The 24495-nt window shown below is 37.4% G+C and overlaps 3 protein-coding genes across 3 annotated transcripts; 1 reads left to right on the top strand and 2 right to left on the bottom strand.

Annotated features, from left to right (window-relative positions):
- The first annotated feature begins 131 nt into the window (after window positions 1-131).
- On the top strand, window positions 132-8655 carry LOC116115313 (ABC transporter G family member 24-like). Its single transcript, XM_031401467.1, has 14 exons — window positions 132-551; window positions 945-1021; window positions 2084-2356; window positions 2599-2662; window positions 2757-2900; window positions 3120-3154; window positions 3341-3414; window positions 3687-4618; window positions 4958-5254; window positions 5926-6420; window positions 7115-7266; window positions 7526-7815; window positions 7912-8045; window positions 8494-8655. The coding sequence occupies exons 1-14, from the start codon at window positions 340-342 to the stop codon at window positions 8648-8650; spliced, it is 3336 nt and encodes a 1111-aa protein (XP_031257327.1). The 5' UTR covers window positions 132-339; the 3' UTR covers window positions 8651-8655.
- Window positions 8656-8885: 230 nt separating this feature from the next.
- LOC116115312 (ATPase ARSA1-like) lies at window positions 8886-12702 on the bottom strand. Its single transcript, XM_031401466.1, has 12 exons — window positions 12501-12702; window positions 12000-12211; window positions 11815-11877; window positions 11588-11698; window positions 11353-11427; window positions 11195-11263; window positions 11053-11118; window positions 10745-10819; window positions 10568-10666; window positions 9971-10105; window positions 9451-9611; window positions 8886-9220 (listed from the first exon to the last, which is right to left on the bottom strand). The coding sequence occupies exons 1-11, from the start codon at window positions 12700-12702 to the stop codon at window positions 9474-9476; spliced, it is 1245 nt and encodes a 414-aa protein (XP_031257326.1). The 3' UTR covers window positions 8886-9220; window positions 9451-9473.
- A 2707-nt stretch (window positions 12703-15409) lies between these two features.
- LOC116115367 (DNL-type zinc finger protein-like) lies at window positions 15410-17435 on the bottom strand. Its single transcript, XM_031401527.1, has 2 exons — window positions 17260-17435; window positions 15410-16125 (listed from the first exon to the last, which is right to left on the bottom strand). The coding sequence occupies exons 1-2, from the start codon at window positions 17342-17344 to the stop codon at window positions 15650-15652; spliced, it is 561 nt and encodes a 186-aa protein (XP_031257387.1). The 5' UTR covers window positions 17345-17435; the 3' UTR covers window positions 15410-15649.
- Between the last annotated feature and the right edge of the window lie 7060 nt (window positions 17436-24495).

The raw sequence follows: 24495 nt of genomic DNA, 5'->3' as shown, positions 1-24495 counted from the left end.
ACATGTTCGTTTTGTTTAGTTTAAGTTGGGTTTGGTCTGGTCCTGAAAGCCGGCTTTTGGAAGTCGCCTGGACGTGGTCCTTTATACGGGTCCCACAACAACCCTACAAATCATAACACGTAAAAAATATTTAGCTTTGACCTTCAAAACGACATATGCGTTTTGATTCCTTAAACTCTTGTTTTTTACAGACGCCATTGACGAAGTGTTTGAGCTACTTCATTTAAATTTTTTCCCATCTGGGTTTCATTTCAAATTTGTATTTTTTCATTCTTTCTAGCTCCAAGTTTGCATCTTCTTCTGTCAAAGCTAAAAGTTTTGAGCTTGAAGAAGCTCAAAATGTTGAAATCGTGCTCAATTCTCAAATGGGTCGTTGTAGTTTTGAGCTTTTCATATGTGGTGCATTGTCAAGATGTGAGTGACTACGATCAAATTGACAACCCTGCAGTTCTTCCACTTATCACACAGGTTGTTTATGGCAGAATTTCCAATCTTACCAGGAATCTTAGCAAGAATTTGGCCAGCCGGTCAAGTGCTTGCGTTAAGGACCCGTGAGTTATTTCTTTATAAATTTAGCTTCATTTGTTTACTCTGAAAATTGAAGAAAACAAAATCATAATGTGAATTTGTCATGCTTTGTGTTATTCTTGATTTATTTTAAAAAAAAAAAAAGGTCAACTTAATTACTGTTGAAAGTTTGCGTTTAATGTTCTTGCTTCTGGGTTCTTGAGAATCAACATAATTTTTATTAAGTGATAGGATTAGGGTCAGTTGTGCTGTATTTTCTGCTTTCTTAGAGTTACTAGTGATGTAAATTTAAAACATTTTGGTTTATTTTCTTGGTCTGAATTTTCTTGAGTTAGATCCGTTTTAAACGTTGATATGTTTGTGTGCAGATTGTATTTGAATTTGGTTTAAATTTGAAGCTTATTTGATTGTTACAGGGAAGCTGATTGGAATAAAGCATTTAATTATTCGTCCAATTTGGACTTCTTGGCTTCTTGCATTCAAAAAACTAGAGGTACAAGTATCTCAGAGGAACGTGTTTTTTTTTTTTTTTTTCTTTTTTTTTTTTTTCCTGTTTGATTGATTGGCAATGTAGGAAGTAGAACCAACATTTTGAAGCTCGGAATTGCCCGTCTTCTATTGATTTGTCGAAGGCTTAGTAGTCACTAGTGTTCTGGCCTTAGTGAGCTATTGAACCCCAGATAGAGCATCTTGGCCTAGAAGGATTCATGTTGTAACCCCACTCTGTCTTGGAGGTTTGCCGAAGCATTAGTGATTGATAAAATATTGTATTCTGTCTAGTTATGTTGATTTTCACATAGTGAAGCTACCGTTGGAATCCTTAAACAAATTACATTCATAGTAGTTGGATAATTTTAAATAATCTCATTATTAGGTTTAGATCATCTAGCCTCACAGTGTTGATAACATCCAATTCTGAATCACTATCTTTTGAACTTGGCATAGAAAGATGTTGGCTTTTTGTTGGAGCTTTAAAAGAGGGTAATATATTGTAATCTTAGTAAAGCCGTCCCTTATACTTGAATGGGTTACAACAGATAAGTTGCTAAATGGACCAGTGGATCTCCAGCCATGGGTTTGAGTTCATGCCACTAGTCAATTGTTTGCACCATTTTCTTTTTGGTTCTCTCTTTACAGTTCACTTGATTAAGCTCAAACCGTTATGAATGTAATCAATCTCACTCACTTCGAATGCTTTTAATAATCTTCAGCTTTCCTAGAATCAAATTGATAAACATATCCTGTAATTTATGATTATTTTCAGTTTTTCTGTGCTCTTTTATAATCATGCTTTTGGGAACATCTTTCCTCACTGAATGTGGAGCATGGGGAAAGCTTTCATTCCCTATGGGGGTGCTCAAGAGCCTTGCAATGGGGGGGATGGTATCTTAAGAGATTTTGGGGAGTTCAGGGACCATTATCCACTTTTGACTCCCTTGCCCACACGTATTGGACCTTGGATGGGTGACATTATGGCTGAGTTGAGTTACAGGTCAATATGTCAAATTGTATTATCTGTTCTAACATGCTATCTTGGTACTAATTGGTTTTACAGGAGATATCACCAGGCGGTTGTGCTCTGCTGCAGAAATGAAGTTCTACGTCAACAGTTTCTTTGAAACATCAGGGGATTCCAGTTTTTTGAAACCTAACAAGAATTGTAATTTAACCACATGGGTTTCTGGTTGTGAGCCAGGATGGGCTTGTAGTGTTGGCCAAGATCAGCAGGTTGACCTTGATAATTCACAGGACATTCCGGCAAGAACTCAGAACTGTCAGTCTTGTTGTGAGGGTTTCTTCTGTCCACATGGTCTTACGTGCATGATACGTGAGTTTCTAAGAATCCTTTAAATGCTTTGTTTCTTGATAATTGGAAGTGGAATTTATCAAATCCTCCGAATGCCACTTCATAATTAGTCTTTTTATCCAGAAATCATTACCTGCAAAGGTCCATGTATTCTTCTTTTTTTGAACTACTTCCTAGAGATAAAAATGTCTCTCATGGTGCTTCACCATCAATCATTTTCTTATTTACACTCCTGTTGTTGCTTTTCATATTTGTTCTTGAAGCTTGCCCGCTTGGTTCCTATTGTCCTCTTGCAACACTCAATACCACAACTGGCATATGTGAACCGTAAGTTCAGATTCTAATTTTAAGTGTTGCTTTACTATATGTTTTACTGCAACATCCTAAAATTTGAATCAACATGTATTTCTATCATCTGCAGATATGATTACCAAATACCTGCAGAAAGGAACCATACCTGTGGAGGGGCAAATATATGGGCTGATGTTACTACTAGTAAAGAGATATTCTGTTCAGCAGGATCATATTGCCCAACAACTATACATAGAAATTCTTGCAGTAGTGGGTATTAATTTTTTTCTCAACACTTGTTACTCCACAGCTTGTCTAATATTAGCTAGCAGCAATTTTTTTTTTTTTTTTAAATCAGGTTTTATAAGAAAATTGGGATATTTGTGAATCAGATTTGTATTTTGTTTGAATTATAGTTCGATGAAAGTTTAGGTGCTTATTACTTCTTTCACAATCATTTTCTAATCCTATTAAACCCTTTTTGCAATTTCAGACATTACTGCAGGTTGGGTTCTACATCTGAGAAACGTAAGTTCAATTTTTCTAAAATCTGTTATTATAACTTAATAAAAACAGCTGCTAACTGATTCATGGTGGGTGTAAAATTGTTTTCTTAGTTTTCACTATAAACCAGTCAACTCTCAGAATTTCTATGGTCAAAACTTGGTGATATGTTCCTATTTCTCGATTTTTGACCTTTATCAACCATTGCAGCCTGCTTCAAGTTGACTTCATGTGATGCAAATGCTTCACATCAAAATCTGCGTGCGTATGGAATTATGCTTATAGTAAGTTTTTCTCTTCACTTCTAGAAATAAACTTTAATTGATCTCAGCTGGCTTGGCGCCAAGACAATAAATGCTCATGTAAAAACTTTGCCACTCACATGCCATTGTTCCTCAAATATCTTAAAATATTTCATGATTTCAAATTTTGCAATCTAATGACTTATCAATTTTTAATGTCTCACTTTATGATCTGACAAACTATGAATATGCATGCCTATATCTCCTTGCGTAACCATGCTGATCCAGATAGATACCCTTCTTTACTTGTGCAGGCTGCTCTGAGTACTTTACTACTCATTATTTACAACTGTTTTGACCAAGTTCTCTCCACTCGGGACAGGAGACTGGCCAAATCCAGGGAAGCAGCAGCGAGGAGTGCAAGAGAGACAGCAAAAGCACGTCAAAGGTGGCAATCTGCAAAAGACGCTGCTAAAAAACATGCAACTGGATTGCAAAGTCAGATATCACGTACATTTTCTCGTAAGAAAGCCATCCAACCTCCTGAGAAGCTTAGAATTTTGGACCAAGCTAGATCAGACATAGATGACGATTTGTACCCAAATTCGCATTCAAGTACCTCGAGTGCTACTCTGCCAATATCTGCACCATCAAAAGGAAAGAAAAAAGAACCTGGTCAAATGCATAAGATCCATGAGATAGAAAATCACCATAGTAGTTATGAGAGCCTCAGTCTTGAAATTGAAGATGGAAAAAGAAAAGAGCATATGTCAAAAGGGAAAGATAAAGAAATTACTACTGACAGCCAAATTTTTAGGTATGCTTATAATCAACTTGAAAAAGAGAAAGCTCAACAGCAAGAAAACAAGAATCTTACCTTCTCAGGAGTAATTTCAATGGCTACCAACACTGAAGTCAGAAAAAGGCCACTAATTGAGGTTTCTTTCAAAGACCTGACCCTTACTTTGAAAACAAAAAATAAACATCTATTGAGGTGTGTAACTGGAAAAATTAAGCCTGGCCGCATCACTGCTGTCATGGGTCCTTCGGGGGCTGGGAAGACAACATTTCTTTCTGCTCTGGCAGGAAAAGCAATTGCATGCAAGGCAACTGGTTCAATTCTTATAAATGATAAGCATGAATCGATCCACTCATATAAGAAAATTATAGGTTTTGTGCCACAAGACGATATTGTACATGGAGATTTGACAGTGGAAGAGAATTTCTGGTTCAATGCACACTGCAGGTAGGCTATATGTAGCTCCTTCAACATTCTGGCCACAAATTTATATATTCAACTCATTTTCATCCTTTCTTTTTATTTTTTATAATTTGGGATTCTATAAAATTTAGTATCTTTAGATAATCTTCAATTTCTGGTAAATAATATATAGCTATCTATCAGTAATGAGAAGATGAGTAGGGAACTAAAATCAAAATAAATTAAAACTAACATTAGTGCTTGAGTTGCTCTGCTCTGCCATGTGTATTCTCAACTTTCTGTTTTTTATGATGACTTTCCTATATTTCCTTCTGTGCTGCTGCTGCCATTTTTTCTTACCTTACGAACTTCTGATTGATGAAGATTATCTGCTGACTTGGCAAAAGCGGACAAGGTTTTAGTTGTTGAAAGAGTTATTGAGTGCTTGGGGCTTCAATCTGTGAGGGATTCCTTGGTTGGAACAGTAGAAAAGCGAGGCATCTCTGGAGGGCAGAGGAAGCGAGTAAATGTTGGATTGGAAATGGTTATGGAACCTTCACTTTTGCTCTTAGATGAACCTACGTCTGGTTTGGACAGTGCATCCTCTCAGCTGCTTCTCAGAGCACTTCGACGTGAAGCTCTTGAAGGGGTAAACATCTGCATGGTGGTTCACCAACCAAGGTAACATTTTCCAATGACAAGTTAGCATTTTTTTAACAACTGTATAAATCTTTCATTTTCTTTAAAGTTTCTTGCTTTATGATATCTAAATACTTTCTGGATAGGTGGATTACCTATTCAACATGTTAAGAAGCACTATAAGTTATTTCCCACTACTAGTACTTGACATTTAAAATCATTGGAAACATCATAAATGAAACTGTGAGGAAATTGGTGTCAGTAAGAAGTAAAGAATTTTAATGTCGAAATGGCATCTTAACATGTTCTCTATGTGTTAAGTGTACAAGGTAGAACATATCAGCAGCTATAAAACAAAAATTTCCCTGCAGTTTGCATATGGATATTTTAAGGGTGACCCAATATTCATAGTTCACAATTTTGAGAGTATCAGAAGTTGATAAATAGATTTTAGTAGTAGCTTCTGCAATTAGTTGTGTCATAAACCGTTTCACATTGTAACTTTCTGGTATCAAACTATCAATCAAGTTACTTTCCAATATTAACTGTTGCATCCTTCATCGATTGAACAGGATTGGAAAATTTTCAATATTTATAACCTTGATTTACAGAATCATCTCAGAATTTATTATATATTATGACTAATTTGATAGCAATCATTCTCAGCCTTCATTTCCTTTCTTATTAGCTAACGGCTAAAATTTCTGGTTCAGCTATGCCTTGTTCAGAATGTTTGATGATTTAGTACTTCTGGCGAAAGGTGGCCTTACTGTTTATCACGGTTCAGTGAAGAAAGTTGAAGAATACTTTTCGGGCCTTGGTATCAAGGTTCCAGAGCGCATTAACCCTCCTGACTATTACATTGACATTTTGGAGGGTATAGTGGTACCAAGTGCAAGCTCAAATCTGAATTATAAGGAGCTTCCTGTCAGATGGATGCTTCATAATGGGTACCGAGTGCCCCCTGATTTGCAGCAGAATGCTGCTGGAATTGTTATGCCCCCAATGGGTATGGATCTAGCTAATGGAGCAAATCATGCTGATGCTGGAATGGAGGACAGTTCTTTTGTTGGAGAATTATGGCAAGATGTGAAGAGTAGTGTGGAGTTGCATCATGATAAGATACGATTCAATTTCCTAAAGTCCAAGGATTTGTCATACAGGAGAACTCCAGGTGTATTCCAGCAATACAGATACTTCCTTGGGAGGTAAAAAACCAATTATTTTTGTTACATATCTGGTAATTTCAATTATAATACATATTTAAATGTTAAAAATTCCATGTGTTCCATATTATTTCAAAACTTATCTTGTCAATTATAGACCAAAAAGAGTAAAATTGACATGCACATCCTACAGATATAGTTACTGGCTTACTGCTACGATTTTCCTAAAAGTTCTCATGGTGTCTGTTGGTCATTCACTTAGAATCGAAAAGTGGATTACCTGAGTTAATCAAGAACCTTATGTAATCAAGTTTGAAATCACCTTGAATCAGAAGCTGAAGCCAATGAGTATGGACCAACTCTTTGTATACAAGTTATCGCTTGTCTTATTCTCTTTTCATGTGGGATTTACTTCACACCCTCACATGTGCTTATCCAACACATCCCCAATGAGTTGACATATCAGAAAGAATAGTGGGCTTTGACTTACTAGCTTTGAGAGGAAAGTATAGCTAAGTGATATATATAGAATATGATAGTCGATTGTTTTTGCTTGCCATTGTGCAGAATAAGTTATGTACTACCATTTACTTGATAACTGCTGTAACTTAGCCCCAGATCAGAATTTCAGTCTTTCCATTTGGCTTATCCATCCAGAAATATTTTGCGTCGATTACTCCACTCTATTTAAATGATACTTAATTCTTGACACTCATAATGTACTTGCCAATTTCAGGGTTAGCAAGCAGCGACTAAGGGAAGCTAGATTACAAGCAGTCGATTATCTGATCTTATTGCTTGCTGGAGCCTGCTTAGGATCACTGAGTAAAGCAAGTGATGATCAAACCTTTGGGGCAGCTGGTTATACATATACCATTATTGCAGTTTGTAAGTTCAACAAACTCAGTTTTCTTCAATTTATACACACAAAAGTTTCATAATATTGGAAGAACTTTTTCACTTTTGCCTTACTTTTGAAGAATAAAGAAGGGTAGATTTAGTTATTTGTCCTAAAATTCAGAGAGCAAGAACCAATAGTTATTTCAAATTTGGATTAGATGGGTCAATCGATTGCTAGAACAAATAATTGAATAGAATATAAGATTACAATTTTCTCTGCCTTACCATAATATATTGCTGTTTTCAGCTCTTCTATGCAAAATAGCAGCTTTGCGAACATTTTCTCTGGACAAATTACAGTACTGGAGAGAGAGTGCCTCCGGCATGAGCAGCTTGGCCTATTTTCTTGCCAAGGATACAATTGACCATTTCAATACAGTGGTCAAACCTGTTGTGTATCTCTCTATGTTCTATTTCTTCACCAACCCAAGATCTACCTTTGCGGAAAATTACACTGTTTTGCTATGCCTTGTTTATTGTGCAACTGGTATAGCCTATGCACTGGCTATCTTCTTTCAACCAGGTTCAGCACAGCTGGTGAGTAATGGGAGTAACCAATGGAACATTGTCTTTCTACCAATTTGAAGTTCCACATGTCATTCAGTTTGTACTGACAAGCTATTGATCTTGCAGTGGTCAGTTCTTCTTCCCGTGGTTTTGACTCTCATTGCAACGCGAACAAATGGTAGTCAAGCTTTGAAGTATATTGCTGACTTGTGCTACCCCAAGTGGGCTTTGGAAGCATTTGTGATTGCAAATGCTGAGAGGTATGAGTATGAGTATATGACAACATTGCCTTTTTCTCTTCATCGTATTGCACAAATCTATGTAACATGTTGCACCTTGGAGACTCTCATAAAATTTGTTATATCCATATCAAGCCAGGAAATTATTCAGTATTTGAGTTTGGGATGAACTAGTGTGACAAGTCGTACTTGTGTCAACTGTACTATCTAAAACCAACCTGTTAAATGACGTAGCCCATCGATCCTTATAAGTCGAAGATTATCTCCACCACTAATCTGATCTGAGATCACAACATGAGAATCTAAATATAGGAATGTGAACTTATACGCTGTATAGTGGAAATTGATTTAACAGTTACTAAATCCTGATGTGTAACCATCCATTAGTTAGGAAATCATGGAAAATGATAGGGAAAATGTTTTGTCTTATTTAACTGCAGAGTAAAAGACATCATCATTTTCATTTCAGGTACTCTGGAGTGTGGTTGATTACTCGATGCGGTGCACTGCTGAAGAGTGGATACAGTCTTAATGAATGGATTCTTTGTATAGTCATCCTTCTCCTCATCGGAGTAGTTAGCCGTGCCATAGCATTCTTTGGTATGTTGATCTTCCAAAAGAGATGAGTTTCAACTTTCCATTCTTTTTCCTCTCAATTCTTTATGTACAAAAGCAGTATTTCAGAATTTGAAGCGATCATTCAGGCCTTCCAAAAACATTCAGCAAGAAGACTGCTTGCTGTTAAGTATTGAGTTGTAGCTGCTCAGTAGCAGTAGGAAAATGTAAACCACATTAGACTAAATCATGTATACTGTAGAATTTGAATAGCACCACATTTAAATGAGGAGCTTGTTATTTTAGGCTCAGTTATTTATTTCATTTTGTATTTATACGAATATACAAAGCATTCTTCAAAATTACAGAACTTATGTGAGAGAACATTCAGGGATTTCTTGGTAAGGAAAAAAATTTGTTAATTTTCACTAGCTTCAAATCCCAGTTTATCAGGGGAAACTTAAAGAGAGTGAAAAATCAAGGTGATGGGAAAAAAAAATTGTATTTGTACTTTCGGTCCAAAAAGATGGCCAAAGCAAGAAGGGCTTTCACCATTTAATTCTAACTTTTTGGTAGAATGCCACCCAACTACCTCTCTTCTCAGGGCTCCTTCCTTCTCGTGCTTGATAAATAACATGTACCTGTTTACAGAATCATAGGTAAAAAGAATATTAAGAACTAAGCAGCGGATGCAACAATGTCAAAGGGAACATCATCATTGACCAATATCATTATGAAGAACACTTTTGATAGACGAGTAATCAAACTTCTACTTCAATCAATTCAGTTCCTCTCATATCTAAGACTAGCTGGTTCTAAAGAGGTAAAATAAAGGCAATTGAAAGGTTAGAGAAAAAATGCTACTAATCACCTCCGAAATCAATGAACACATGGTCACTTCCATATAATGTCCCCAATAAATTTTAGAGCCGGAATGCCTCTGATCTCAACATCAACTAGGGGTGCCTGAACCATTATCAAGTTGGAGAGTTCTGGATCACTTCGGATCATATCAAGAGAACGCATCTGATCCTATAATATTAAACAGACAATATCAATTTCGACTCTCATGCAGAAAACACAAAGTTTGTTTGGCAACAAATGGAACATAGACATAAAATTGGAACAATGTAAAATTAGAGGTTATCATTTTCGTTCACTCATTTTTGTAGACCAAAGCTCCAGTTCCACGTTTAAGAAACACAAACATAAAAATTTACAAACAGAAAGTTCAAACTGTTAGACATTCCTTCTCGTGTTATTGCATCATATGCTCACTATTTGAAGTCTTTCTTGCAATCAACAGCTTAACAATCATAAATTTATGGTTTGGCTCATAATGTGAATGAAAGTTTAATATCCTGCCAATAACAGAGCAAACAAATGAATACCTTCCTTTTCATTGCACAAAATTTGCAGTCTGAGGCAGATGGGGGAAGAATCTGGTTAACAATAAGCCTCTTGACAGGTACAGTTTCCTTTGTCAACGAGGAACGCAGCCTTGAGGACTCACTGACCGCCATCACCTAGGTAAAGTCAGTAGATTGAATGAGTCATTTACATGCAATCAACAATAGTTCCTACTAGAACTAAAACATTCTACAATCCTCTCTCCTGCCACTTGCTCAAAAACTAGCTAATTAGCTAACATGATATCAAAGAGTTGCAAGGCAAGAGGGGAAAAAATGGAATCCAGATCCAAATAACAGAGATGATCCAAAATAACCCTATTAAGTCCAAATCAGATCCCGCATGTTCAGTACAAAACCAGGCCAAACTAAGACCAATTACAGCATAAATTTTAACAAAGCAATTTTTCTAAGCAGGATCCTAGAAAACTAAAACAACGTAACTATACACAAATCACTATCCACCAAATAAAAAATTCATTTCAAAATTGAATTGAATACCACATGGAATAAAAGAAGCAAGCAAGTACATTCATCACTTGACGAGGAATATCTAAAAAGAAAATTAAATATCATTACCGTGGGGATTGTCACTATGACAAACTCTGTTGCTTCTGTATCACGGAAAAGTTCACGCACTTTTATCATCCTCTCCCTCAGTTTCTCCAGTTTGTCAGCCTGAATAACAAAAAGACATTAAAATAGAAACTCATAAAAGAAAAGCACGATACTGGTTCCCAACACCATCAGACTTACAGCATTCTGTTGGGTTTGCTCTTGCCCAAATACAGATTTTATTGCTGACGTGGCTGAAGCTAATTTTTGTTTAAGCTGTGACACAAACAAGTGAAAATAAATCTCATCAAATACGGAAAACAGCCCTAGAAACACCAAGAAGTAATTAAATACTTCTGCATTAGCAAGAATGTTCAGTTTCATAAAATTCTCACCATTGTTACCACGAATGTAACTGAATATGTGTAATCCATGAAGCATACTATGGTCCACTTATCACTAAAATTGGATCAAGGTGTTAATATAATGGTCTAATTTAGCCTTCATACCTTTAATATCTTGCCTATGGAAGCATCCAAGAAGTCTGGCAAAGACAGAAGTCGCAAAGTATGGCCCTGCAAAGAACAACAGTCCAGCTCAGTAGATTAATTTACAAAATGAAGTAACATGAAAAATAAGACTTTTTCTTACCGTTGGTGCAGTATCAAAAACTATTCGAGTGAACATACTGTATTCCTGGGATTCAAGGAATTGCATCACCTGGCAAGAGGTTACATGATCGGTAAGGAATTCAAAGATATGCCATACGCCACACAACAGGTTGATTAAGCAGGGCAAACAATACGCACTTTGGAAATTGCAATTGCTTCATCCAAACCAGGAGGAGGTGTGTCCAATAGCTCTCCAAGTTTTAATTCTCCTAACTTTCTCAACCAAATGGTGGGCAACCAAAAAAGGATGAAGAAATTAAGATATGCATTCTCACTTTTGAAACCATCCACGAAAGATAAAAATGCAAGTACATTCAAGGGAAGACATTTGTCATCTCAAGTTGTAAGCCAAAAGCTACAGATAAAGCTTTACCTGCTCTACAAGCATACCGAGACCCATACCATCCATGAAATCCTTAACCCCAGTTCCACCATCTTTCTGAGTTACACTGCGAAATTCTTCCCTAGCCTTCTCAGGGTTTATCTATAGCAAGAAGTGCAATTATGTCTTACAGTAAATGGCCAACAGAACCATCATTAAAAAAATGTAAATATATAATTATATATTAAACAATCATAGAAGAGCAAATTCCCACAAACCTCGAGAGCAAACAATGGACAATCAGGTCCATCAACCGGAACCAGTTGCCCTCCAGTCAAATCCTAAGTAAAAATAAGCATAAGCATGAGTACAAACACAAAATGCACCAAGTTAGACTCTAGTATGAGCAAGCATTCCTGATTCCTTATTTCCAAGAAGACCAACAAAGTAAAAGGCTATAAACCTGAGCAAAAGAATCACTCAATGAATGTGCAGGATCAGTTGAAACCACTAAAGTGGGGTGCCCATTATTTGCAAATTTAACAGCAAGTGAAGCAGCACAACTTGTCTTGCCTACACCTCCCTTGCCACCTAACATATAATACTTCCTTTGAGTCCCGGACACCATTTCATCAAACCCAGCAACAGCTTCCGAAGGAACAGCCACTGATCTCACTGCCATACACACTAAATAATCAGTTTTCAACACACAATATGTGCTCATTCTACCAACGACTTTTTCACAGTTTTAAGTGGAAACTAAATTTCATCAAATTTTGAAGCATCATGTTAAGCAGCGAATCTAAAATTCATAATTAACAATCAAAATTATTGCCTCCTATAAAAAAATTACCTTCAAATCATAACTATGAAACCAATACAAAGACAAAGAACAAAAACAGAATAAACCCACCAAAGAAACTTCAAGTGTAAAAGAATCTGATAATTTTTTTTTTTTTTTTACCTTGAAGTGGGATATTGGAACGCTTTTGTTTGATGGAAATTGAAACAAAGCGAGTGTAGAGCGTGCCGGTTTTGGGAGCGAAAGAGAGCGAACCCATTAAAGACATAGAGTTTGAGTTTGTATTGAAAGTAAAGTTTCTGTGAATTGAGAATGAAGAAGACGAAGAGGTGGAGGGAAAACAAAAACAGGAAATTGTTGCCATGTTTCTGAGTTAATTCACAAACTAAACAAAGAGTTTAGGTTCCAAATTCTGAAGCAGTGACTGGTGATTGTATACGGTTAAGTTTTGCTACAACTGTAACCTGGATAAGGGTTTGGACCTGATCCGTAAACCCAAAGGCCATTTACCTTTTGGGTGCTTTTACTATTATTATTTTGAATAAACGCATGTTCCCACCCAAAGATTAGTGAAATGACAATTTTTCACCCTTGGTTTTATTTATTCCAAATTTCCACCCTTAAATTAACAAAAATCATTTAATATAACGTTTAAGGGGTATTTAGGTATTTTTATCCAAAAATAATAAATCATATCTATATCAAATTTTTTTGCAAACCCAACCCTTCCTCTCTGCCTCCAACTCCACCACCAACACCAATAACTTTAATCCACAACACGAATACACTTCAAAATCCCAATAAACTGCATTCAATCAACTTCTCCAATCAAATCTCAACCGAAAAAACAAACCTTGTTAAGCAAAGGCACTCGAGATGTGTTCAGCGATGGTTGGGTGGTGAGGTTGACTTGGGGGTGCAGGAGGATGGGAGTGGGAGGTGCGAGGGAGATGAGACGCAACGGCCTTCTTTGTGCACGCAAGCATCGTGCAAACTTTCGTTCGCAAATGGGTTTTGCAACAGCAAAGGAAAGGTGGTGGGCTGGTTTTGGGTGGGGTTGTTGCAGGGGAACTTCAAAAGTCACCGGCTGCGATGGGAGTAGCGAAGGAAGCGTGACAATGCGTTAATGAGGTAGGGGTGGCAAAGGAACTTCAAAATGGGTTGTTCTTCACTTTTGGTTGCTTTGATTTGATTTTTGGAGTTGTTTGGGAGTGATTTTGCAGGAGTTTTTGTTTGTAGTTTGTTTGGCCATTGATTGGAGTTGATTTGTTGCATTTTGGGAGATTAGATTGTTGAAAAAACGGCCATTTTCCACTCACTCACCGATGCCCACCATTTGTTTATAAAAAAGCCACAACCAACGGTGGATGGGTGGCGGTAGTGGCAGTGGAGATGAGGAGGGGAAGATGAAAAAGAAGAATGGAGGGTAATTTGGTAATTGTACCCTTACATATTTAGAGTTCACTGATTGTGTTACTTTGTGGGTGGGGATTTGGAATAAATGAAACTAGTGGTGAAAACTTACCTTTTTGCCACTCTTTGGGTGGGAACATGTCGCTTGCTCTATTATTTGTTAATTATATATTTCTTGAAAATTTTGATCGTGGCCTAAAATTATCAGATTTTTTTTTTTTTAATTATAAGAGGTGTTTGGATCAATTTACGCGCACATTAATTAATTTCCTAGAACCTTGAAACTATTGATTAAGTAAAAGCTCCAGTGGCTACCCCTATTAGCAATCGATGAATAATTCAAACTAAAGACCTTTTAAGTAATATACATAAGAGTCTTTATCAAACCACTCGGTCACCCAAAAGTCAGAGATAATTAAAATTATCAACTTTTAGGAGGTGTTTAGTTTTATGATTCAAAAATAGATTTTAAGAGTTAATAAATGATTCAAAATTTCAAATTGTTTCTTAATTTTTTTAATATATGATAATGAGAGAACATGCTCTCAACCACATATCTTTTTTTATAGAATTTTTTCTAATTTTTGTTTATGTAAAATAGGAACAAAACCATTTAAATACTTAGTTAAACGCCAAATCAAACGTTGTTTTTAGTTTATTAAGTTTAAAAAATATATTGTTGTAAATACATATACCAATTTATTAGGATTAATTGATTCTTAGGTAGTTTAAGTAAAGGGGTTCGGGCACTAATTTTTAAAACTTTAAGGGTATGTAGATAATCAAAGGAAACATCAGGGAACTTTTAAAATTTTATGTATTTTTAAATTAGGCAAAAATTCCATCTTAGTATATTCAAATCACTGGTTATATGATTTCAAAAGTTTCAAAAGTCCCGCCCTATTTTTGAAAGCTGGATTCTCTTTAATTTCATTATAAGAATCAATATAGATGAAGACTCTCTAATTCGATCGATATTGATTATTCATTGTAATTAGAGAAGCAATGGCACAATAAACACATTCTTTTCAGTATTGTGTTCTATTATATATTTTTTGTACATATTCATGTATTATTATAGACAACTTCTATACTGGGATTTGAGTTTTTTTTTTCCTAAGTTTATCTCTTGATTAATATTCTTAGGGATTATATTAATTGGTTTTTTATTCATTTATTTATCAATTTTTGCTCTAATATGGATGAAGACTCTGATGATGAGGAGAAGCAGTCAAGGGATATTAACAACATGTAGTGAGTTGCCTGTCTCAATGCCATGCTCAGTGCTATAATCGCGTTTCAGAATCACCACAGAACTGAGGGTAAACTACGAATAGTGTTTATGGAAAGGAAGGCCGAGATCAAGTGTCTCAACTCTAGAGCTTGGTGAGTTTTGATTTCATGACTGATTCAGGAGAGTACTATCCTCGAATGCTGAATTGAGGAACAGATCTAATATGAGAATTCCTTCTCCATTCAGAGTACTTCATATTAGATTGCTCCTATAATTTTATATGTAGTTTCTGAACAACATGAGACAAAATTGCTTCATGCTCTATCTGGAAATTGTAAGATGTGCAAAACAAACCATCTTATTTTTCCAGTTCTCTTTTGACAGTGAAATGATCCAGCCATTCAATCCAAAAGCACAGCAAAATCCATTATTTTTCTGATATCAATCAAGGATTCCATCTTAATAACTTTAACTTCAAGTACAATGTCAATCAACACTTGCTACATTAACTTTCAAAATTAGACTCAGACCTCTAAGAAGGCTACGCCTAGCATTCTACTATTAGAATTCGAGGCAATCATGGTAACCACATATTTGAAACAAGAAATGAAGTAACTCAACTACAAAGGCGTTTCCTATATATTGTTGTAGGTAGCTGGATATATTAGTCTTTCAAGTTTCCCTTTCCAGTTAAATCTTCAAGTGTTAGATTAAATGTATCAGAAGAACCTTTCTTCACTTCTTCCCCACGAGCGGCAAGGAATTCCTCAACGCTTCCTGGTTCTCCAAACCACCCAAGACGATCTGCAATCAGGTGCAGATTATTACAGCCACCACAGCGTGCCACCACAACACCTTTCTCATAAGATTCACGACAAATGGTCTTCACAGATCTTGTTTCACAGACCTTGCAAGTAAAGATCATAGCCAGATCATGCCTTGGGGATGTCTTCAAGTTGGAAACGGCAGTATGCTTCACAGCAGAACTGTCATCAGTGGGCTTTAAACTGCCAGTCTCATGATTTTGCAGAACCTCATCAGCCACGCTGGTTGGATTTGTTAGTGTGTTAAGTCCTCTTCTATGATATTCATTTCTGCTAATGAGTGCACTTGCTGAAGGAAACAACTGCCTAGAGGGTTCTGCCAGAATATTGAAAAGAGTAGAAAGTTTTTTAATACTTCAGAAAGTCAATGTCAATAACAAGGACAGAGAGAAGAGTATGTATGCTACATTAATTAATTGAAGGACCCAAGTCTCCTTCTTCACTCTAAATCATTCAGTTACATCAACCTTGTTAATCTCAACATCCTCATAGAGTGTCTAACTTGTCTTTTAAATAAGGGGTGAAAGTCACCCGAAAATTACCTAAATCAGCAAAATGCACAGATTTACTTTCTAATACAAAACAATGGTTGAACTAACACCCCTACTTCATTCATATTCATGACAACTAGTTTTCCCCTGCATTCTAATAATAAGCATTAAAAGCAAAAAACTAGATATTAGCAAAAGACATTTCAACATGTCTTAATATCCACCGAAAGGACATTTCTGAGACATCACCAAACATAGCCAGATTATTACCAAAGTTTCTAGGGTTTTAGATTTAATTCTTTGAGCAGATATCTAAGGACCTCTTCCACTTAATATTTGCTTCAATTATGATCCCAAATAAGCTATGAGTAAGCAATCAGTCAAACAATCCGTGATAGCACGTGACTCCAAACACCAAAGAAAAAACTTGTCGGGGCAAATGTATCGGAAAAACACTTGAAAAAAAATCCTTCAGTTGTCCACAAAATCTCAAAACAGAAGACCAAAGGTCAAAACTGTATAAGCTAAATATGATATGGACTTACTTGATGAGAATAATTACAGATTTTGCCTCAATGTGAACTCATCAAAATGCTTAAAGGACAATTTAATTCATTGTCCACTTTGCTAAGCTGTTGCTTCAAACTCCACATATTTCTAAGAAACATAGCTTCAATTTCAAGAAATTTAAAATCAAACAAGATGATAAAAGATATAATTTCACTACTAAGAAAGGAATAAAGTTCGAGTATTTTTCCACTCAATTGGCTAAGACAGATATTATTTATCAAAATCATCAAGAACCCAAACCGTATATTCACTTAAAAAGCTCAAAACAAACAACAGAACAACAATACTGCGATTAAAACAATTTTTTATTAACATTTTTATATATGAACATATGCATATAGAACGAGCAAGAAAATCAAATAAAGAAAAGAGGCAGAGGGTTAGTTCACCTTTGAAGAGAGAAGAAGAGTTTTGAAGTCGATTAGGAGAAAGGAGAGAAATCACTCGTTTAATCTGGGACACTCTTGCCGCCATGATTGATTATTTAGGGTCGTCGAGGTTGAAGGCAGCTTAAAGGAATGTGGAGCACACGCGTATTCATACACTTAACAATTTTTTCTTTTTCAAGTTTATTGTATAAAATATAAATAGCGCGGTTTGTTATAGTGTTGTACTGTTGTCTTCTCACCGTTTAAAACAACAGAAAGGACACGTGGCAGAAATCTACTAACCCTAGCTGCCAAATGTTTGTAATTTAATCTGATAGAGAACACCTAGGAAAAAAGTTAACGGTGTGATTTTCTTTTCAAAAAATGTCTTAAAATCTAATGAAATTTATCCTGTGTTGACAGCACACTGTATATACAGTGGACTGCGGTACTAGTTCCACAGAGTTTAAACAAAAGTAACAGACTTTCCCTCCAACTAAACCTTCCTTTGTTGCTTGTTTTCAAGAAACCATTCAAACCCATCATAAAAATGATGCTGGATCAACAAGTTCGCCTGGAACTGTTTCATACAAAACCTATCTCTTTCACCTCAACATCGTCTTTTTGCCTATATCATAGTAAAATTCTGAAGATTTTCCGACTTGTGCGTTTACTTTCGACATTTGTTCATCAGAATAGTCTACTCTATAAGGGTCCATTTGAAAGTTTTTTTTTTACTGATTTTGAGATGTTCTAAAACCATTACTTATCAGATTTTGTATACACTGGTTTTAATTGGCTTAAAAATTCTCAAGAACCAGTACAATGTATTTTTGAGGGGTTTATAAAACACCCAAAATCGAGGTGTTTTTGTTGGTTTTAAAATTTTATTCCACAAATACCTTATCCACTATAAAACTATCCAAATTATATAAAAAAAAAATAAAAATTTAATCATATTATGTCTCCAATCATATTAAATATAAAATAATTTTAAGCAATCATAAAAAAAATTATTAAAACCTCATTTCTAGATGCTTTCTTGGAGAAGTGGAGTTACAATTTTTCAATCATTCCAGACATTGCAAAGAATATCAAAGAAAAATAAGGAGACTTTATCACATTTGAAGTTATAAAATACTAATAGATAAAAAACAAATAAAGAACCCTTACTAAATACTAATAGATAAAAAACAAATAAAGAACCCTTACTTTCTAATGGAAAAAACAAAACTCTAAAGTACTAATTAAAGTTGGGGTATTTTTATGGGCACATATGTAAATTTATCATTTTAAAAAACTGTCAGAACCTCTGAAAAATAAACTTTTAAGCACAGATTGGGTGTTTTAAAAACCTCTACTAAAAACCCTTCAAAACCGCCACGGTGGTTTATCCTTAAAACCGCTACGATGGTTTTACTCTCATAATCACTACCATGAAACTCCTAAGTAGACCCAACTGATACATTTGGTTCCGACATTCACCACGCTTGTTTCATCATCTAGCCATGATGAACAACGATTTCCTCTTATTCACAGTCTTGAATATTATGAACTTTGTATATACATGACTTACATACCTATGGGCTATAAGAACCCTATTGTCAAGTTATGCAAGTCTGTTTTGATTTCTATGTCATTTTATTTGCTCAAGCATGGTTCTGAAACACTTGTGAATGCAATGGTTTATCAACAATACATTTGTTGATGCTCGATTTTGACACCAACTAAACGTACGTGGGAAATGTTGAACTACTCAGAAGACACACGTGTACGGGGCTATTGAACTGAGTAAAAAATGAAGAACGGTAATTTCTCTCTTAAATAAGCGAATCCTACGTCCACTAGTATTGCATTAATATATTTGAGATCAGGTCGCGTTCAGCGAGCTGACTTACAAGAGGTTACAAGAGAGAGAGAGAGAGAGTATATATGCTATTTCAGAGAGAAATTAGTTAATCCCACAAACGGGAGAGGAACCCTCTATTTATAATGGGATGAATTGAGGTAATGATTGCTAAATCAGGGAGTGGGTCAGATTGCCATGCAAATCCTTCTTTGCGTCTCGTTACTCACCTACTCGAGTGATTTACTCGACTCTTGCAGGGATTGGACACGTGGATCGCCTCCAGCTTTTCACCAGCCTGGCGCACACTTACTGCACTGGCAGGAGTATGCCGCTTGCGTCAGCGTGCGACGTGGTTGCGTCTAAATGGCTGCTGGACTTACCTAAGCTCTGACCACTTATGCTGACAGGGCTTTGTGTTAGCCCTGCTTTACCAGGCATAACAGAAGTCCCCTAGTTTTTAAGGTTTGAGAATCGAACCTTGGAAACTACATATTATGCCTTAATTTGATGTGTTTGACGAGATACTGGTCGATCCGACCTGGCTTCAAAGAGGTCGAAGAAACTTTTTCATGTAGGCGATCTGACATGGCTTACTCTTTTAGGATCAGCGACCTATTCTTAGACCATGTTCAGTGCCATAACGATGACTGGTTTTCAACCGAGGCCTGCAACCTTATTGCACTTAGTGGAATTTTTGCCGAAGGGGTCACGTCGCTTCGCAACTGACATAAGACAAAATCAAAGAGTTACGTCGTTTCGCGACATAAGACGAGGAGTGTTATATATAACGACCTCTTCAGATGTTATCCGTTGCACTTTTATAGCTGATGCATTTAATGAAATATCTTTTGCTCTGACAGACATGTCTTGTGCGCAATAAGTGTCAGCTATGTGCATTAAATGCGAGTCATGCTAAAAAGACATTCCCTATCAAAGCATTAAATGCGAACAGGGGCGCATTCAATGTGAAGGAGGGAAACTGTGTCGTCACTTAAGTGTTTCAACGAAAGAGAACGACGATTTGGTTTCTCGAAGCGTGACGATCACTCATCTCCATTGATTCGCGACATGTGGTCGCGATCAACGGTCAGATGTGTTTTCCGTCTAAACGTCGTTTGACTTCTGAAAACCAAAGCGTCACTTCCTTCACTATAAAACCTCAAGCCCACTTCAGGCAATGTCACAATATTCATCTTCTTAGACAGAGCAAGAAATTTTTCGTGAGCCTTGGTTCCTTGTCTCTCAGACTGGTGCGCGCTTGATATTCCAAGCAAGAGGATTCATCTTCTCATTCTAAGAGGTAAGGATGGTTTCTCTGCCACTTTTATTATTATTTCTTGGTTTTGATAGTGAAAGATTTAGCATGCATGAAGAGTGGTGGAGATGGAGAATGAAAACATGAAAGCATGGATTAAAAAAAAACGGTTTACATGCAAAGCTTGGATATGAGATTATACCTACTCCTTTGCTTTGGATTGATGAAGATTAGCTTCAAAAGGATGAAACCTCCACACTTTAACACCACCTTGAGAGGATTAGAGAGTGGCCTTGGCTAGGGAGAGAGAGCTTTTAGTTTGTGTTTGAGTGAACAAGTGAATAATGAACAAAAATGCAACCTTTTGCACTTATATATACTTGGGCTATTTTGCAATTATTTATTTTTCACTTCCAAGCCCAATAAAATCTTATTTTATAAAGGGACCCCACGAATTTAATATGCTACCCTTTGAATAATCAATATTATTCAAGGGCCCATGTAAACTAAACTAGTTTACATTAACAACCCATAAATTTACCCTTTTTACCCTTTAACTATTAAAAGGTTATTTTTGTTCATCTCATTAATCTTAACACTTTAAGATATAATAATTAAATATAATTAATTATTGCTTGACCATTTTAACCCTTAAAATGTCACAAATTGTTTTCTATGTAACTATTACTATAGAAATCCCGTTATTACCCTCGGAAGGTGCTAGCCCTCTTCGGATAATCATTTCTCTCTCTCATCATTCTCTAACTTCTCAAGGCTATTGGTGTGACCATGTAGGTCCACCGTGGATTAGCCGTGAGCCGGTTCTGGATGAATCCGGAAACCCGTCCGGAGGCCCAACGACTATGGTAAACATCTAGCAATGTGCCATAGTCCCTAAACCACGATGAAGAAATACTTCATCGAACCCATTTCAGATCATACGTACCATGCAGGTAAAGTCCCTCCATTGAGATATCCTAATCGAGTATGGATTCATGGAACGTCAAAATCCTAAACTCGATCTTCTACCGAATTGTCGATCAATATGTCCGGAACTTGTCATCACAAACTTACTTTTGTATGACTAATAATAGACTCTGGCCAGAGATTCAATTTTCCGACATTTATCGATGTTCGTCTAGGAACTCGAATCCGGATGGAGTCAGCGGTACTCCCGATCCTATATTTCCGAGTCAATGGATCCCCTCTTGACCATCGTTCGTTTCCGCATATGAACAACGCATGACCAAATAGGCTTTATTGTACGAAACATGATTAGTCTCGTACTTATACACCGTATGAACCATACGCATCCATATCGGATCCGACTACAATGTCTCAGGTCAAAGGACTACATCGTGCACTGATATAACCAAACGATAAATCATTGACTACATGCTTTTCCAAGTGATTTGTCGTTATTCGGTCACGTTCGAAAAACAGTTCACCAACCGTTAATCCATACCAATGCCCTAGTGACATGACTATCATCGTCATCCGTACTTATATCAACTCATGATATCTTTCGGAAGCATCCGGTATGCCTACTGTACAATATAGTTGCCCAAATTTATATTGCTTCCGTAGGGAACCCTTTTCGATAATTCATTTACCTATTAAATGAATCATCTGGACAATTCATATACATACTTTATTTTAAATGCATGACTGAATAAAGGAAGCAATTTACATATATGAATTGAAGAACTCTTTCTTCTATTATTTATGATATATATAGATACAAAACAAAATGCTCTGAAACCGACAACACGAATGGTTTCTAGGGCATACACTAATATACACTAACAGATAGTTGCCATGCGATGATAGCCTGCTATTAGTTGATCGAAGATGAAATCTTCTCCTTGGGTTTGAGCCATTGAAGGTGGCTGTAAAAGTATTCTGTTAGGGTTTTTCTAGGATTTAAGGGAGGAAGCTTTTTTACTTTCTCTGCCACATCATCGTATGAAACAGTGTATGAGGACTAAATGATTCCCTGTATATCGCTTTTGCAGACCGTAGTAGAATGGACGCCCCAACCACCAGAGCTAAGGAAGAGACTAGTTCCCCTGTGCAGGATGCTCCTACAGGTCCCCCTCAAGAGATCATGTCGATGATTACTTCCGAGGATATTTAGAAGGTGGTAGACCAATACGCTCTCAGTGTGGAGGTCTTCCGAGATATGGTACACACAACTCAGGGTCCTCCACGAGGGATGGCTACGATCTTCGAGAATATTTTCAAGAGTGGAGGGTTGATCCTTTTTCACCTTTTTGTCAGGTCGGTCCTCGATCATTTCAGGATCGCACCATTACAGCTCACGCCGAACGCGTATATGATAGCCGTGGCTATGTACATTGCATGCGGTGAAAATGGATTGGGCGAGCTAACCGCAGTAGAGCTCAATTGCTCGTACATTCTAAAAAAGAGTAAAGATAAGGATTCCTACTATCTCTCCAAGCGACCTACCATCGAAGCGGGAATACATAGTTACCCGAGCAACGTAGGGGCATACGAGACGAAGTTCTTTTTCTCTCGTCATGATGGCATTTTCCATTTTCAATAGCCGAGTAGGTTCTCCTTTCTTTTGAGTTTGCGAACTTACTTTTGTTTTTCGCTAACGAGCTTTTTGTTTCTTCGTAGTTAACAAAACGACCAATTTAACGCTCCTCGGGGATCCGGACAGGATCACCACCTTTGGCTTTCTGCCCGAAAAAAGTCATGACGCAAGATTGCTCGTGACAACTGCAAATTTGCGAAAGTATGGTTTTTTCAACTCTGAAGCGACCCTAGAGACCACATCGAGTAAGCTTTGTAACCTTACCTTATTTTTAGATTTTTCATGCAGCGAACTTTTTTGCTAATGATGCTCACATGCAGTGACCATGCCTCCCAAGGTGTCCAGATCGCCCACAACTGAGGCAGTTCACTTTCCCCCGAATAGGCGCCACTAGACTGATTGGAGCTACTCCCAACGGTCCCCTCGTCGGAGGGACAACGGCGGGTGCTCCGGTGCGACCTGCGGGGTTCCTCAGCCTTCGGCTGTTCACCCGAAGCACAAGAGCATGGCCCAAAAGTCTAAGAAGCGAAAGCAACTTTGGACTGAAAAGTCAAAGTCCGAATCGGAGGGCCTGGGCATTCAGCCCGGAGAGGTGGCAGCCTTACCAAGTGTTCCGCTTGGGAAGGCCTTCCAGGGGTGTGACCAACATCTCTATTGCTCCAGGGGCACCGCAAACAAGGTAGAGCGAGGCCGTGGACCCTGGGAGGAGACCGGGCAAGGAACCGGTGGGTGATACGACTCCTGCTGGAGGCACGAGCACGAACACTCCTATGTTGGACTCGATGGGACAACTTCCGGATCATCTACAACCAGTGGTTTTTACCTTGTTGGAGTGCGGGCTTGCAGAGGCTTTTGAGAAGTTCATGGCTTCCAATCCTGTGGACCTGATGTCCACATCCATTCAGCACCTGAGCAAGGTAGAACGAGTTGTCCTCGATGAGGACTTTTATTCTTTTCAATAGCAAAGAAACTAACTTGTTATTCTTTTTGTTCACAGGCTCTGCTTTCCATGCAATTGTCCCTACAAAAGGTCCAGTTGGGAGCTACCGAGGGGATGGTTGCGTTGAGAGAAGAGAACGCGTGGCTTAAACGAGACCTAGAAGCCGTTGATGTAGAGAAAGACTTATCCACTGTTTTGGCGAACCAGTACTTGAATGAAAGGAATGTTGTTCTTCGCACGGTGGACTTTCAGAAGGTCGAGCTAGAGAAGCACGGAGAGGAGATAAAGGAGCTCCAAAAGACAGTGGCCAGACTCACCAAGGAGGCTGGCGAGAAAGACCAGGAGCTGAAAACGACCTCTCAGCGAGCCTTACAAGTAGAGCGGGAGAGGGGCGAGCTGTGGGAGGCCACCAAGAAGCAAAGGTGGGCGCTTGAGGCCAAACTTCAAGCTAGTCAGGGAAGAATCACTTTGTTGACTAGAGAGATGCAGCGACAAGAGTCGGAGATCGAGAAGAAGGCTACTGAATGGGCAATTCAGTCCATGCCTTACGGCCGAAGAATCCCGAAATGGATATATCCGATTTCCCGAAGGAATATTAGGACATCCTCAGATCTATGGCACGGTTTGACAATGAGGATGCAGCGAAGGCCGCC

Source organism: Pistacia vera, unplaced genomic scaffold, assembly GCF_008641045.1.
Source record: "Pistacia vera cultivar Batoury unplaced genomic scaffold, PisVer_v2 Contig737, whole genome shotgun sequence".
In the NCBI taxonomy this organism is placed as follows: domain Eukaryota; kingdom Viridiplantae; phylum Streptophyta; class Magnoliopsida; order Sapindales; family Anacardiaceae; genus Pistacia; species Pistacia vera.
The sequence above is the reverse complement of the archived record's forward strand: the minus strand, read 5'-3'. Positions and strand labels throughout refer to the sequence as shown.

What these genes read in the sequence shown, in the direction of transcription:
- LOC116115313 (XM_031401467.1), top strand. Translation starts at nt 340, where the DNA reads ATGTTGAAATCGTGCTCAATTCTCAAATGGGTCGTTGTAGTTTTGAGC. An exon ending in AGTGCTTGCGTTAAGGACCC is followed by an intron (nt 552 to 944) that starts GTGAGTTATTTC and finishes TGATTGTTACAG; the next exon opens with GGAAGCTGATTGGAATAAAG. An exon ending in TACAGATACTTCCTTGGGAG is followed by an intron (nt 6,421 to 7,114) that starts GTAAAAAACCAA and finishes TGCCAATTTCAG; the next exon opens with GGTTAGCAAGCAGCGACTAA.
- LOC116115312 (XM_031401466.1), bottom strand. Translation starts at nt 12,702, where the DNA reads ATGGCAACAATTTCCTGTTTTTGTTTTCCCTCCACCTCTTCGTCTTCT. An exon ending in TGAGTGATTCTTTTGCTCAG is followed by an intron (nt 11,878 to 11,999) that starts GTTTATAGCCTT and finishes ATTTTTACTTAG; the next exon opens with GATTTGACTGGAGGGCAACT. An exon ending in GTCCATTGTTTGCTCTCGAG is followed by an intron (nt 11,699 to 11,814) that starts GTTTGTGGGAAT and finishes TTCTTGCTATAG; the next exon opens with ATAAACCCTGAGAAGGCTAG.
- LOC116115367 (XM_031401527.1), bottom strand. Translation starts at nt 17,344, where the DNA reads ATGGCGGCAAGAGTGTCCCAGATTAAACGAGTGATTTCTCTCCTTTCT. An exon ending in CTCTTCTTCTCTCTTCAAAG is followed by an intron (nt 16,126 to 17,259) that starts GTGAACTAACCC and finishes ATATTCTGGCAG; the next exon opens with AACCCTCTAGGCAGTTGTTT.